This window comes from Felis catus, chromosome F2 (genome assembly GCF_018350175.1).
Source record: "Felis catus isolate Fca126 chromosome F2, F.catus_Fca126_mat1.0, whole genome shotgun sequence".
NCBI lineage: Eukaryota > Metazoa > Chordata > Mammalia > Carnivora > Felidae > Felis > Felis catus.
In genome coordinates, this window is record NC_058385.1 from 41,069,831 (window position 1) to 41,084,907 (window position 15,077).

Genomic DNA, 15,077 nt, shown 5'->3' on the forward strand with positions numbered 1-15,077 from the left:
CTTTGGCCACTCCTTCCTTCAATTCAATTTCCCAACTAGTTGCTGAGGATCTATAGGCCAGGTCCCAGGACACCAGGACAGAAGCGTGCCTAGTATTCAAATAACAAGAGGGACAGTGGGAATGAAGTATAGTTGGTGAGGGGGAGATGAGGTCACAAAGATAACGGGGCCAGAGAATGTCAGACTATAGGCCATTGTCAGGACTTTGACTTCTATTCTGAGAAGAATGAGGTTTTGAGGGAAAAGGTAGTAATTGTTTTTCCTTTGGTGATAAGAGCTAAATTACCAAATGACTAAAAATGGATGCCCCAGGGCACCTGGGTGGCTCAGTTGAGCTTCCGACTGTTGATTTTGGCTCAGGTCATGATCTCATGGGTTCACGGGTTGGCTGACAGAGCAGAGCCTGCTTGAGATTCTCTCTCTCCTTCTCTCTCTCTGCCCCTTCCCCACTCATGCATGCTGGCCACACAGTCTCTCTCATTCTCGCTCTCTCTAAATAAATAAACTTACAATTTTTTTTTCTTAAAAAAAAAAAAAAGGATGCCCCAGTATTAACTACCATGTCTCCATCACCTTGGGCATTGCCACAGGGCATTGCACAGATACCCTCTAGCACCACAGGATTGAGTCAGAGGTTCGGAGGGGCCCATAGCTTATTCTTATAAATTAGCCCCTAGACTGGAATCTGAACAGGAGCTTTGGCATGCCAATCACCTCCTTCTCGCTTTCTTACACTTGCTTAACTCTTCCCTCTTTCCCTAATCTCATCTCCATGAGCTTCTCATAGACTATGAGAGTGAGCACAATGGGGGCTGCTCTGTGGGATGAGCAAAGTCCTTTAGTCCAGTCGGAATGCCAGAGGCATGGGCCCTTCCTCACAGACTATGGATCCTGGCATCCCTGTGAGCTGTCTTAGCTTTGCCTCTGAGTAGAAGGGAGCATAAAGGTCAGGAAGAAGAAAAACATGGTACCCACAGCAACCTCAGTGCTACCTTTTGTTGCTGGCCCATGAATTAGAGAATGATTTCCAAAGCCAATCCTGGGGGGAAACATAGCTACCTCTCCCTCCTGACCATGTTCAATGGGGCCTTACCAAGAAAGCACAAAGCTTCTCCTTAATGGTTTCCTCCTATGGTAGAGGATCTGAAAGAATAAAGGGAGAAAGATGAGAGCAACTGGTTTTGTATAATAAAGCTGGCACTGTCTGCTCTGCCAGTGATTGAATTTTAAAATATGAAGAGGATTCAGAAGATAAAGGTTAATGTGACACCCTATTGCGATGGTTATTGCTAACAGTAGAAAATAGTCATTACTGTGTTAACATTTCCAAGTGCTGACATAAGCCACAGGCTATTAGTATTACTGCTGCACTCATTAGGGCAGATTAAATAGCAATCTTATAAATAATCACACTCTCTCCAAAACTTGAAAATTAATTCAACAATGACTAAAAAAAAATCTTAGCCTATACATACATCAGCCCAAAGTCCTTATATAAGTTACTTTTTCACAGTTTTTTAGATACCACATTTCCCACTCTTCTCAGTTATTTAGAGAACATCTACTTCTGTTGATGTTCATTAAGATTGTGCAAACTGCCCATGATTAGGGGGCTGTGCTTCTTCCCAATCACTCCAGTGAATTAATGTAACCTTTGGCCTTCCTTTGAACCTTCAGTCATCAGAGTCATTGGGAGAAGAAGTGACTTATTTGGTACATTTGTCAGGAATAGCTCCACTTTGGCATGTGACTACTTCCAGCCAATTGGACGGAAGTGAGAGTAGGCATGTAATTTCAAGGACCGGTCCTTAAACAAAGGCCTGCCCATCTCCTTCCTGTCTGCTAAAATGCAGAGAGGATTGCTAGAGCAAGTCTGGACTAGTAGGTGGAAGCTGCATAGTAAGAACAGAGAAGCAGCAGAGAAGTTGAAACCTGGGTCCCTGACGACTATTATCACACTAGCCTGAACTGCCAACCCAGACTTATACTTAAGAAATAAAGCTATGCCTCATTTTAGCCCCTGTTATTTTGTATTCTCTGACAATCACAGCCACAGAATGGCAACGGAGAGTCTAGGAATGCAGGGGCACGGGGAGGCACAGCCCAGGAAAAGAACACTCTGGACATTTAGGTCCAAATGAAAGAGTAAAGTAATTGAGGGTGAACAGAAAGTAGATAAGTAGGAGAGAAACAACCTTACAAGTCATGAACTAATAGTCATACGCTAAGATTTGTATTCATGTACCCATATAATGGATCCTCATTAGTAAGCATAAGCACATTGAGTCAATGTTTATGAAGCACTTAGAAAAGTCCCTGTCACACAGTAAATACTACACAGGTGCTATTAACTAAAAATAAATAAATAAGAATGAATAGTGCGATGGTTAATTTTGTTGTCAACTGGCTAGGCTATGGTGCCTAGCTGTTTTAGTAAAACCCTAGTCTAGAAGTTGCTATGAAGGTATTTTTTTAGATATAAATAATATTTATAGTCAGTTGACTTTAAATAAAGGAGATTACCTTCCAGAGTATGGGTGGACTGATGGCCTTAAGAGCAAAAACTGAGGTTGCCTCAAGAAGGAATTCTGCCTAGGGACGCCTGGGTGGCTTAGTTGGTTTAGCATCCAATGTTGGCTCAGGTCATGATCTCACAGTTTGTGAGTTTGAGCCCCACATTGGGCTAGCTGCTGTCAGAGCAGAGCCTGCTTCGGATCCTCTGTCCCCTTCTCTCTCTGCCCCTCTCCCACTCCAGCTCTCACTCTCTCAAAAAAAATAATTTAAAAAACTTAAAAAAAAAAAAAAAAAGGGAGCCTCTTTGGGACTCTCTCTCTCCCTCTCTCTCTGCCCTTCTCCTGCCCATGCACACATGTGTGCATATACCCTCTCTCAAAATAAATAATTTTTTTAAAAAATGCAACATAGAAATTTGCCTGCTGTCACAGGTTCTTAGCTTGCCCTACAGATTTGACACCTGCCAGCCTCCCTCAATCACATGAGTCAATTTTTAAAAATAGATAGAAACAGAGAGAGGGATCGATTTCCTATTGGTTCTGTTTCTCTGGAGAACCCTAATACAAATGGAAAATTAAACCTGCACTAGAAGTTACTAGAATTTCTGTTCATTGACAACTGGGAAGTGGGATGAAGGACCAGAGTAGAAAGCCTTGTTGAGCATACCATCCCTCCCCATTCCTACCCTTCTCTCATCGTCCTGAGGAAGAACCTCTCCAGGACCCCAAATATTCCATCAGCCTCCTTCCCTTGTCACTGATTTGGAACAGAAGATGAAAAGGACCACCATGATGGTAATAGTCCACCCAGCACTGGGAATAAATGCTTACAGTGACAGGGCTTTTTTTTCTGGGGGGGGGGGGGGGGGGGGGGGGGGGGGGGTGGTGATGAAAATGTTCTAGAATAAGATAGTGGTGATGGCTAAGCAACATTGTGAATACACTGAATGCCACTGAATTGCTCACTTTAAGATGATTAATTTTATGTTATGTGAGTTTCACCACCTCAATAAACTGTTTTAATGGTGAATTTTATGTTTTGGAATGTTATGTTATGTAATGGAATTTTGCCTCAATAAAAAAAATGCAAACACACACAAAAAAACAAAATACATCCACTCCTTCCTTCTGGGAAGGAGCCTCGAGTCTGCTTATAGAAAGCACAAGCTGTGCTCTGTGCCTCCACATCATGAAGCTTATCCAGGGAAAGCATTTCCTCATGGGCTGGACAGAGTTCTGTATTAAGCCCATCTGGGTAATAGACCTCAAGCCGAGTTCATCAACTAAGCTGTTATCAACAAAGCAAGGGATATGTTGGCCTCCATATTTACTCTTTATTTCCCAACCTTAGCGAGGTACAAAGACTAAAGGGCCCCAAAGCTGTTGGCTTCCTGTAACCGAGGTTGTCCACACCCCCTCGATCCTATGTCACAAGACCACAGATTATCCCAGGGGCAGAGCGACTGGGATATGAAAATCTGGCCTAAGTCATGAAACTTCTGCTCTGCTTTTGCAATACATGGTTTCTTGGTACCTGTGTTGTGTGCTTCTCCAAAGAGAAATAAATCTAAAAATGGATGCAGCCTGTTGTATCTTATAAATTTGCTTGTCCATCTGAGCAAAATAGGCGATGTAATAAAATCAAAATCAATTCTAAAATATCATTTCTATTGTTCTGTGGCAGTATAAATACCAATGGGTACCAAATATTTCTATCAAGATAAAGCTAACAACAAAGATGAGGGATAACACTCCTACCCCCTGCTATTCCCTACCAGTAACATTAAAACGACTCAGAAAATGTCTGCAGGATTTTGCTGAGGATTTTATTTCCTCAAAAAATAAAGGTATTATTTGTTTTGGTCTGCTTTGTTGGCTTTTCATTACTCGAGAAGAGACTTAACAGGATTTTTAATGAATCTAAAAAAAATTCATAAAAATTAAATTATATTTAACGTTTCAGGTTTTCAAGTAGGTGTAACAAACTCCAACAAACCATTCTGTCTGTGTCAATCAGGATTCTTCTTTCACAAATTTTTTTAATCATAACAGCTGTATGCTGAATTGGGACTGATTTTGTGGACAACAAAGGATCTCAGGGATGGAAGTTTGTAATGGCTTAAAGCAACAGGCCAGCTATAGAATGCCACAGGAAACTAGTCTAAATCAAAAAGCCCTGTATCATACAAGGTAAGAAGAAAATAATATCCCTTTGTTGAATCCTTCCTTCAGTGACAAAAACAGCCAGGTCTACAAACCCCTCTAGAACCCAGTATTAATTTGGGACCAACTCAGAGAAACAGTGCCATCTGCTGATTATACATGCTATTTGCTGCAAATCACAGAATTTCAATTGCCAATATATTATGATACTAAATTGCCCAAGCAATGTGACGTAGGTCAGGACTGCACCAGAGAATGACAGCAGGGTTTTTTGACTTGTTCCTTTATCGTACATCCTGTTAAATGGACAAACAGGCTGTTGGGAAGTTGAATTCTGCTAATCAGAGCTGTTTGCATTTTAATTCATCATTGGTGATTTGGTCTCAATGAGAATGTGATTAATGTGTTCATATTATCATTTAGAACTAGAATCCACGTGACCATGTGTCAAAGGTGTATTTGTGTAATTAGAAATGACTTAAATGTGACTCAAATCCTACCCATCATACTGAGAACTTTCGTCAGTTCATGCGGCAGATAGTTAGAAATCGGGAAAGCAAAAACGGAAGTCTATTGCTGCCAGAAGGCAAGAAAAAACTGTTGGCTCTGCTTTCTTCAGGGTCCAGCACAGTTCCATGCTCAGCTTATTAAATACCTTGAGGCTTAGATCTATGAGCAAGGAACCCAATCATGGTGGTTAAGGAAGAAAAAGAATTGAAGTATCTCACTCATTCATTCAATCATTCATTCATTCATTCATTCATTCATCCAATCCCCTACTTTTAAGTAGCCATTTTGTGCCAGAGACCACACAAGGTAATTCAATCCTAGGGTGAGTAAAATAAATTCCTATCTTCAAAGAATTCAGCCTGGTGGAAGAAAGAGCCAGGTAAACAGTTACAGACCATATGTTAAGTGCTATATCACAGACCTAGGGGCAGGGGAACACAGAGAAGGGGAAAAGAAGGGAATTCTTATAAACTAAGCATCTGCCACAGGAAAGGTGCTTTATATATGCAACCCATAGGTTAACTGGGTGCCCTTCCACATCTAAATTAAATGAGTTTGAATCCCCACAAAGTGGCCTGTCAAAGTCCAAAGCCGTCCTCAGTTCTCAAGGGCTTACCATCACCTGTGCTTCTCAGTCTCTGGGCTCCCATGTCACACTTGTCGCCTTTGTCTCGTGTCACAAGGTTTCCCTCACAAAACTCAGACTCTTCCAACATTCCATCAAGATTTCATGGTGGGAAAGAGATAAAGGGAGGGCTACTTCCAGAACTATGCAGCAAACAACTACATGGAAAACAACTGTTATTCAAATATCCTCCAGTTCTGTCACTGGGAATTTTTATCTAATCCAGTCCCAGCCTCCCCTCCATATTCTCATTTTTCTCTTAACCCTTCCTCAGACTGCCTTTAAAATTCCAAATTTTTCTCCTTCATTACACTTTGACAGCAACCAACACCCAAGGCTTACTCTCTCCCACCCAAGTTTTAATAAGGTGTTTTTCCAAATAAAGACTAAGAGAAATTCTGATGCAAGCAGCCAAGATAATATTTCTCTCACTCACCATACATTATTTCACTTAAGTCTCACGACTACCCTTAGACATGTAATTGAACAGTTTAGAAAACTCAGTTCATCTAAGACAATATTAACCCTATCTCATAGGTTGCAAAGCTCTTAGCATTTAGAACACAGCAATAAGTACTTAATAAGTGCTAGCTATCATTATATTTATCCCTACATGTAGCTGCTTTATCTCTTTTCTACCTACACTTACTACCTAAGTAATGGCATCCAATCTCATGACTTTATTAAATACCATACATATACTGACAAAATCCCAAATTTATCTCTAGCTTTGACCAAGGCTCTGAACTCAATTCATTTATGAATCTTATTGGACATCTTCCCTGGCCTATCAAACTTGACATAATGAAAACTGAACTTCAGATCTCCCACAAGCCTCTTTTCTCAGTCTTCCTATCACACTAACTAGCAATACCATTCCTCCTTCGGCTCAGGCCAAAAATCTTGGGAGTCATTCTTGATTTTCCTCTTTTTCAATCCATTCATAAATCTTGTTGGCTCTGCCTTCAAAAATATTAAGAATCCAACTGCTCCTTAACACTTCACAGCTACCACCTGGTCTAAATCACCATTATCTCTTAACTAGATTATTGCAATAATCTTGTAACTCATCTTGCTTACACCCCATGTTCCACCATTCCGTTCCATCACCAGAGCAATTCAGATCATGTCTTTCCTTGGCTCAAATCCTGGTGGTTTTCCATCTCCCTCAAGAGTAAAAGCTAAAGCTCTCAAGACCATCTTCAGTGCTCTCTACCATTTGAATTGCCCCCCACCATCATCTCTTTGACCTCATTTTTTACTACTCTTACTCTCTCCACAATGACCTCTGGCTGTTTCTCAAACATGTCATACACTCCATCTGTCTCAAGGCCTTTGCACGAGGTTCTTTCTGTCTGGGACATTTTTCCAACAAAATGTCATGGTTCTTTCAGGTCTCTGCATAAATTAACCCTATATAAATAGCAATCCACAGCCCCACTTTAATACCTTTCCTTTATCCCACTTATTTTTCTTCATAGCACTTATCATGTGCTGTATTACATATGTGCATTGTTTTCTGTGTGCTAGAATGAAAGTGCCAGGATGGAGACTGCCTGTGGTATGCATTGTTGTATGCACAACCCCAAGGACAATGTCCAACATGTGCTAGCTACTCAATATTTGTGGAGGGACACCTGGGTGGTTCAGTCCATTGAGCGTCTGGCTCTTGATTTTGGCTCAGGTCAAGATCTCACGACTTCATGAATTTGAGCCCCAAGTCAGGCTCTGTGCGGACAGTGTGGAGCCTGCTTGGGCTTCTCTCTTTCCCTCCCTCTCTGCCCCTCCCCACTCTCTTTCTCTCTCAGAATAAATAAATAGACTTTAAAATTAGGGGTGCCTGGGTGGCTCAGTTGGTTGGGCATCTTTAGGCTTAGGTCATGGTCTCATTGTCCATGGATTTGAGACCCACATCGGGCTCTGCATTGATGGCGTGCAGCCTGCTTGGGATTCTCTGTCTCCCTCTCTCTGCCCCTCCCCTGCTTGCTCTCTATATCTATTTCTCAAAATAAATAAATGTTAAAATTTTTTTAAATTTAAAAACTATTTGTGGAATGACAAATGAATATACTCATTTAATCAAAATTAAGGAAGGCAAGAGTTTCAAGAAGAAAGTGTTCACCAGTATTTAATGTGAAAAAAAGCTGAGATAAAGACTGAAAAAAGTTCACTGCATTTATCAGTTAGGATGGAGGCCAACAGCTTTGGGTTGACAGTGCCCAGGAAGAAAGAAAGGAAGACATTAAGAACTCTTTTCTGAAAATGGATAGTGGTAGTGACTGCACAACACTGTGAATGTACAAGTGGTAATTCTTTCTGCAGAGTCTAATTTTTCAAATAGTATAAAGCAAAACTTACACTATTTTTTAAACTTTCATATCAGCTCATCCAATTAAATTATTCTGCCTACAAGTATTTACAATTGAATGCCATCAATTATAATTACTAAAATGCTTTTCTTCAGCGATACCTCGTGGATAGTGTCATGGGTCAGCTTCTGCGGAAAACATGCTGAGGCAGATTTGCTTACAGGGAATTTGTTGGGAAGTGCTCTTTGGAACAACATCTGTAAGGGAGTGAGGGAAGCATGACTGAACAGAGAGAGAGGCTGAACTGCACTAAAGCTGCAGCAAAGGCCTCGACTGAGGAGGTCTGGAGCTGGACCGTCCTTTAGACTTGTCCTGAAGAGCTCTGGACAGCTTTTCAACCTACATCAACAAATCACTGGGTGACAGCTACCCTGCGGAGGGAGCGTAACCTTGGGTGAGGCAGCGCTTTTCAGCTCAGGGCTATACTTAGGCAGGGATTTGGCTAGGAGTGGTGGCAGACACCTAGGGAAACAAACACACTGGCAATCTGGACGGCACGCTGCACCCACTACAGTTTAAGATACACAATAAAGCTACTAGTCTCTATCATTGTATTTTTTTAAGGATTTTACACCTGAGAATAACATGATGCAAGATAGATACTGAAAGAAGTTTTATATGGAAAGCCTCATATATGAGGTCTATACATAGGGCCAAGAGACACCATTTTTGCTTATTATTAGTTGACTACTTCCTCACCAACAAATTTGGGCCTATTCATGAATCCTAGATGTACAACTGCCCAGGTATGGCACCAGAAATCTGAAGAACTCAGATTTGCTCATACATAATTGTTGAGTCTTTATTCAAGACCTCAAGACAATATTCAGCCTAAAAGAAATTTTCCTAAATGGAAGCAGAAGCTGATTGTAGACGCCCCAGTTGGAGACTGAGAAATTCCTTTCTCCTTGTAGACTTCGGTCTTCTAAAGCTTGCTTTGTACATTAAAATTAAAACTCTCTTTTTGATGTCAAAAATTACTACAGACAACCCTTGACATGAGGGTAGCCGAACCTTTCTTAATTCAGAATACAAACAATGTTTGGTGGACACTGCTTTACAGACTGCTTGCCGGTGCCCCATGTGTCTAAGGTCTCAGATTAGGAGCTGGTGTTCTGAAGTGTCCCATCGTCCTTCATCTCCTGCCCCAACCTACTGACCACGCTCACTCCAACTGCTTTGCAGCAACTATTACATTCAGCATCATCAGCCTCTGCGGTCCTAGGTGCTGATTCTCTTGCTCCCTAGAGATATAGTTTAAACTGATCAAGTTTTTCAATGGTCTCACACATCTGTGTCTAATATTCCTAATCAGATTAGATTTCCCAGAGACTGAGACTAGGTATTTTACCTTTTTATATTCCTTATTAAAATTCTTTAATAGGTATTTAATAAAAGTGCATTAATTATGAAACATTAATTAATAATCTGATGACAGAAGCATGTCTTTAATATTTCACCATTGAAGAATACATACAGAAAATTAAGCAACTCAAATTTTGACCATGTATCAAAATTATATTTTGCAACAAAAAATATAACTTAAATAATTCTATTAGTTTTCAAAAATTACATTTAATTATTATGTTAATTTTTTAAAGAGTTGGCAAGAGAATGTCATGAAGTAATCACTTTTTATATAACAGTACTTTGGTTGGTTATATTCTGAAAAAAGAATGAGACATTTTCTCTTATTCTTTCAAGAAAAGGATCTGTAAGATTTAAATGATCTCCAGAAAAATGTTTCCATTGCTTCAGCTGTGACATGGAGAGAGGTTTCAGAGAGCTAGACTTCTGGTGATGTGGACCAAGCTGACAATTTCTAGAGATAGGGACTTTTTCCAATGAATCGCCTGAAATAAGTAAAACAATGAGAAAATCCTTAGGCCAATCAATACCCTACTATAAATAGTACTTTTTTTATTTTATGACACAATGAGCTTATATAATTTATTACATTTTAGTCTCTGACTTCAAAGGCATTGTGGTCTACATTAAACAAATAATCAAAGAGATGTATTACAGGTATATAATCCCTTACCTAAAACCTTTGGGACAGATATGTTTCCAAATTCAGAATATAATTGGAACGATCTGGGACAGCACTCCATCATCAAACACATTAATATTCTGCAGCAAGTCATATGAATAGTCTTATGAAATGGGTTAATGACTACTTTAAGTCACATTGACTTAAAGTTTTTGCCACCCAATAAGTTTGTTGCAAACTTATAAAGAAAAAAAAAAACAACTTCTGGTCTTTCAATCTTCCTAGATTTCAAAATCGAAGACAAGGCACTGTGCAGCTGTATTACAAACAATGGTAAGGGTAAGGAATTAAGATACAGGGGACTCTGAGCACATGTAACAAGAACTGACTTGTTTTATTAAGATCTGAAGGATGAGAAGGCAAGAACCAGATGAGGAAAGGAGGTGAAGCACTCCAGGAGAAGGAACGAAAGTGAAGGGAGTCTGGCACAGTCTGACGAACTCACAGGAGCCCAAGGCAACCAGAGAGCCCAGAAAGCAAAGCCAAAGAAAGATGCAAGAAGTTGAGTAATGCAGGGTAAAGTGCATTCAAGGACCAGATGCAAAACACTGTGATCAAATCCTGAATGGCAGAGGCTAGTAGTTACTCATGAAATCCCTATCTCTTTCCTCCAGGCCACTCAGCCACATTTCTCTAGTCTCCCTTACACTTAGACGCAATCGTGGAGTCTGGCCTATGGAAGATGGATAGAAGTGCTCTGGTCACTTCCAGGACTGGCTTAGAAAAATCCCCCATATCACATGGTTTTCTACCTTTCTTCTTCTCTCACCTGCTGGCTGGCAGATGCAGGGATCCCAGCAGCGAACTCTAAGGCCTGAGAGGATGGTAGAATGAAAAGTGGAAGAAGCCTAGATCACTAAATCACCTCTGAGATTTAGTAGTAGTAAATAGCGAGTAATAGTAACTAGCTGTCCACTAGTTACTATTATGTGCCCTGTGACATGAATGAGAAATACACTTCTATTGTGGTAGGCCACTGTGCTTTCCTGTTACAGCACTACCCTATCCTAACTAACCACTTTAAAGATTTTAGTCTTAAATATATAAACAGGGCATCTGGGTGGCTCAGTCAGTTGAGCATTTGACTCAGGATTTTGGCTCAGGTCACAAGCTCACAGTTTCTGAGATCAAGCCCCACATCAGCATCTGCGCTGGCTGCATGGAGCCTGCTTGGGATTCTGTGTCTCCCTCTCTCACTGCCCCCCGCTGACTCACTCTTAAGCTCTCTCTCTCAAAAATAAACATTAAACAAGTAATAAAGATTTTTGTCTCAAAAAATCAATTGACTAATTAATTAAAATGAAGGGGTGCCTCAGTGGCTCAGTCAGTTGAGTGTCCAACTTCAGTTCAGGTCATGATCTCACAGTTCATGGGTTTGAGCCCCACATTGGGGTCTGAGCTGACAGATTAGAGCCTGGAGCCTGCTTTGGATTTTGTGTCTCCCTCTCTCTCTGACCTTTCCCTGCTTGCAATCTCTCTCCCTCTCTCAAACATAAATAAACGTTAAAAAATTAAAAAAAAAAAAAAAACAACTTTAATTAAAATGAAGATTTTAGAGGAGGAAGATGGCAGCCACCTTAGAATCTGGTGGAGGAGCGGGGTCTGTCCCAGCCTGGGGTCCCGAGGCTATTGCCCCCGACTGGGAAAGCCAGGAAGTCTCCACAGGGACCACTATCATGGCCATACAATTTAAAGGGGGTGTGGTTCTCGAAGCCGACTCCAGAACTACCACTGGGTCCTACATCGCCAATCGAGTGACTGACAAGCTGACCCCTATCCATGACCGTATCTTCTGCTGCCGCTCAGTCTCAGCAGCAGATACCCAGGCAGTAGCTGATGCTGTCACGTATCAGCTTGGTTTCCACAGCATTGAGCTAAATGAGCCTCTGCTGCTGTACACAGCCGCCAGCCTCTTTAAGGAGATGTGTTACCTATACCGGGAAGAATTGATGGCAGGAATCATCACTGCAGGCTGGGACCTCCAAGAAGGAGGCCAGGTGTACTCGGTGCCCCTGGGGGGGTATGATGGTAAGGCAGTCCTTTGCCATTGGGGGCTCTGGGAGCTCCCTATAGCCACATTAAATTCAATAAACACTTTGTCAAAAAGAAAAAAAAAGAAAAAAAAATGAAGATTTTATAATCTTTAAGATTATAATCTCTATAATCTTTAAGATTATAATCTCTATCTTTAAGATCCCATATTAGGATCTCTGCTGTCAGCACAGAGCCTGCTTTGAATCCTCTGTCTCCCTCTTCCTCTGCTCCTCCTCTGCTGCTTGTGTGCTCTCTCAAAAATAATAAACATTAAAAAAATAATAATAAAGCAAAATAAAATAAAATTATAAATGTACATATTTTCTGACCCAACAGCACTGATAATTTACCTTATAGATATACTTGAACATATGGGAAAAGATGTATGAATAAAGATATACACTGAGTGGAAAGAACCTAATCGACATACCTAATTATACCCGTAATTATACCTAATGATACCTGTGGGGGACAAGTAAAATGGAGGATTATATAAGGGAAAAAAAGAATAAGGAAACCTTCTGGAATGATATGGAAAGATTTCAAGATATACTATTAAGTGAAAAAGGTACAGACCTATATCTATTTACTATGCTACCCTTTATTGGTAGGAAAACTGGACAAGAATATATATTCAGAGTTATTTGCATGAACATAAAAATATATCTAGAAGGACACACAAAAAGCTAATAATGGTTATGGGATAGGGGCTAGAAATTAGGCAGACAAGGGTATCATAGAGTTTTCATATATACATTTTATATATTTAAATACTTGACCATGTAAATATATTAACAATTTATAAGTTAAAATACTTAATTTTGAAATCTGTAAAATAAGATAAAATTGATTTTAACAGAAAATTTGACTAACATGGCACAACTCTAAACTATGTAATTAAGAGAATATACATGGTTTTCATGCACACAAGAAACATTTACGAAGTGACCACATACCAGGCCACACACATCATTATAGTTACCAAAGAATCAATATCTCACAGACCATATATCTATCTGACTACATTGCAGTAGCCGGAACACAATAACAAAAACTAAAATACATTTAAAACATACTTTTATACAACACATGAGTCAAAGCAGAAATCACAGTGGAAAATATGAAACATTTAGAACTGAATAATAAAAAGACTGCATATCAAAATTATGAGATTCAGCCAAGAGGAAAATTTACAGCCTTAAATACCCATTTTAGAAAAGAAGTCTTAAAATCATCAAGCTAAGCACTCCACTTGAAAAATAAGAAAAAAAAAACAGAGTAAATACAAGGAAAAATGAAGAGAAAATAAGCAGAAATTATTAAAATAGAAAAAGCATACAAGAGAGAGAATCAAATGTTGACTTACACAAAATATAATTCTTCCACGTCAGTCTTGTACAGTCTAACTTCTTAAACCTTTTCAACACAATTTACCAAGGGACTTCAAACCACTGGATATTGCTTGCTCAAGTCCTACTCCTGATCCAGTTCCTATCTGAACAGTGTCAACTCTGAAGGGCTGACATTCTCAGGCTCACTTAAGCAGCACTGGGAGTCTGTCAAGTACTGAGAAGTATGGTGGCCCATGCTAACTGCCTCAGAAGGTATGACCACATTATAAATAAGCTCTAAACCAAAAAAAAAAAAAAACACAGTAGGATTATTCTGTCAAGTATGTTTTTTAGGAAATAGAAATAAGGATTAAAAACATTTTTTGTAACTCTGAAGTCATTATACCAGGACTTGAAAGATTTTCCTAAACAAGTTAAACATTTAACAACTAATTCAGAAGACGCTAAATTGAGACAATAAGGTTCTAATTAATATTTTCTCAAATATTCATCTGGCAGATGCCCTATGACCTGAGAAAAAAAAGAAAAGTAATAAACGCAAATGGTAAATATTTCAGTTATTCTGTATTTAAATGTTTTCAACTGCTAAAGAGAGATAAATTAACTTTACCATCATAACAGAATTAAAATACAACTAACCTGTATGATCTTTGTCTCCTGTACATTCACAGTCAAGCAGGTCATGGGTAACACAATGTGAACTTTCATGTAATGTAAACAAATTTTTAAGCTCCTCTACTGAGAACTGGATATGTTCAGAGGTCTTAGTTAGGTCTACAACTGCCCCTGAAAGATCTTGCTTACTGATTTGTCTCTGATAAATCTTTTCTTCTATTGTACCTAAAGAGAAAACATTGATTAGATTTCCTTCAGATCTTTAAGTCTGTTATTTTTGTAGGGTAAAACATGTTTATTAGCATACTGTTTAACAAAATAACAATATTTCTGATATCAAAGTACAGACTGAGCAAAAAAAAAATTGTTTTAACTCTTCAAAAGACTACATTTTTTGTCATACTGAAGGGTTATTACCTGTGGTTAGGAGTCTGTAAATATGTACAGGATGTTTCTGACCATCTCTCCATACTCTAGACATTGCCTATAGAAAACAGATGAAAATTCTGAGAGTACAGTGGAAACCAGTAGCCCTGTCCACATAAGCATATTGCTTATACTAACAAGATAAGCATATGCTTATCTTAACATATGTAAGATTAGGAATTCTAGATTTCATTTATAGCTTCAGAAAACAAAGCCCAGGCATCCCCAAGCATTCTCCACTTCATACTCTTTTCCTGGAAAGAAACGTAGGGATGAACACTCACTATCGTACTGTAAAAAAGCTGCAGAGCTGTCACACAACAGTGAGGGGATCTATCTGCATCAAAGAACAGGACAGCGAATTTGGACAGCAAGAACTCAAAGAACCAAGTATAGCATGGGCATGGAGGGTTTATTCTC

At 39.4% G+C, this 15,077-nt stretch overlaps 1 protein-coding gene and 1 pseudogene across 9 annotated transcripts in view; one reads left to right on the forward strand and one right to left on the reverse strand.

Moving 5' to 3' along the window:
- Positions 1-1,114: 1,114 nt before the first annotated feature.
- RAD54B (RAD54 homolog B) overlaps positions 1,115-15,077 on the reverse strand; it is a 104,304-nt gene continuing 90,341 nt past the window's right edge. For 8 of the 9 annotated variants that reach the window (XM_003999976.6, XM_023248150.2, XM_023248149.2 and 5 more), the window contains 3 exons: positions 14,649-14,715; positions 14,256-14,456; positions 9,601-10,033 (listed from right to left, as the gene is read on the reverse strand). In XM_003999976.6, coding sequence (XP_004000025.2) covers positions 9,816-10,033; positions 14,256-14,456; positions 14,649-14,715 — 486 coding nt within the window. In that variant the 3' untranslated portion in view covers positions 9,601-9,815. Of the gene's footprint in view, positions 1,144-9,600; positions 10,034-14,255; positions 14,457-14,648; positions 14,716-15,077 lie in introns of those variants that run through there. The other variant, XM_023248148.2, reaches the window with a different exon arrangement.
- Positions 11,796-12,303, forward strand: LOC102901489 (annotated as a pseudogene).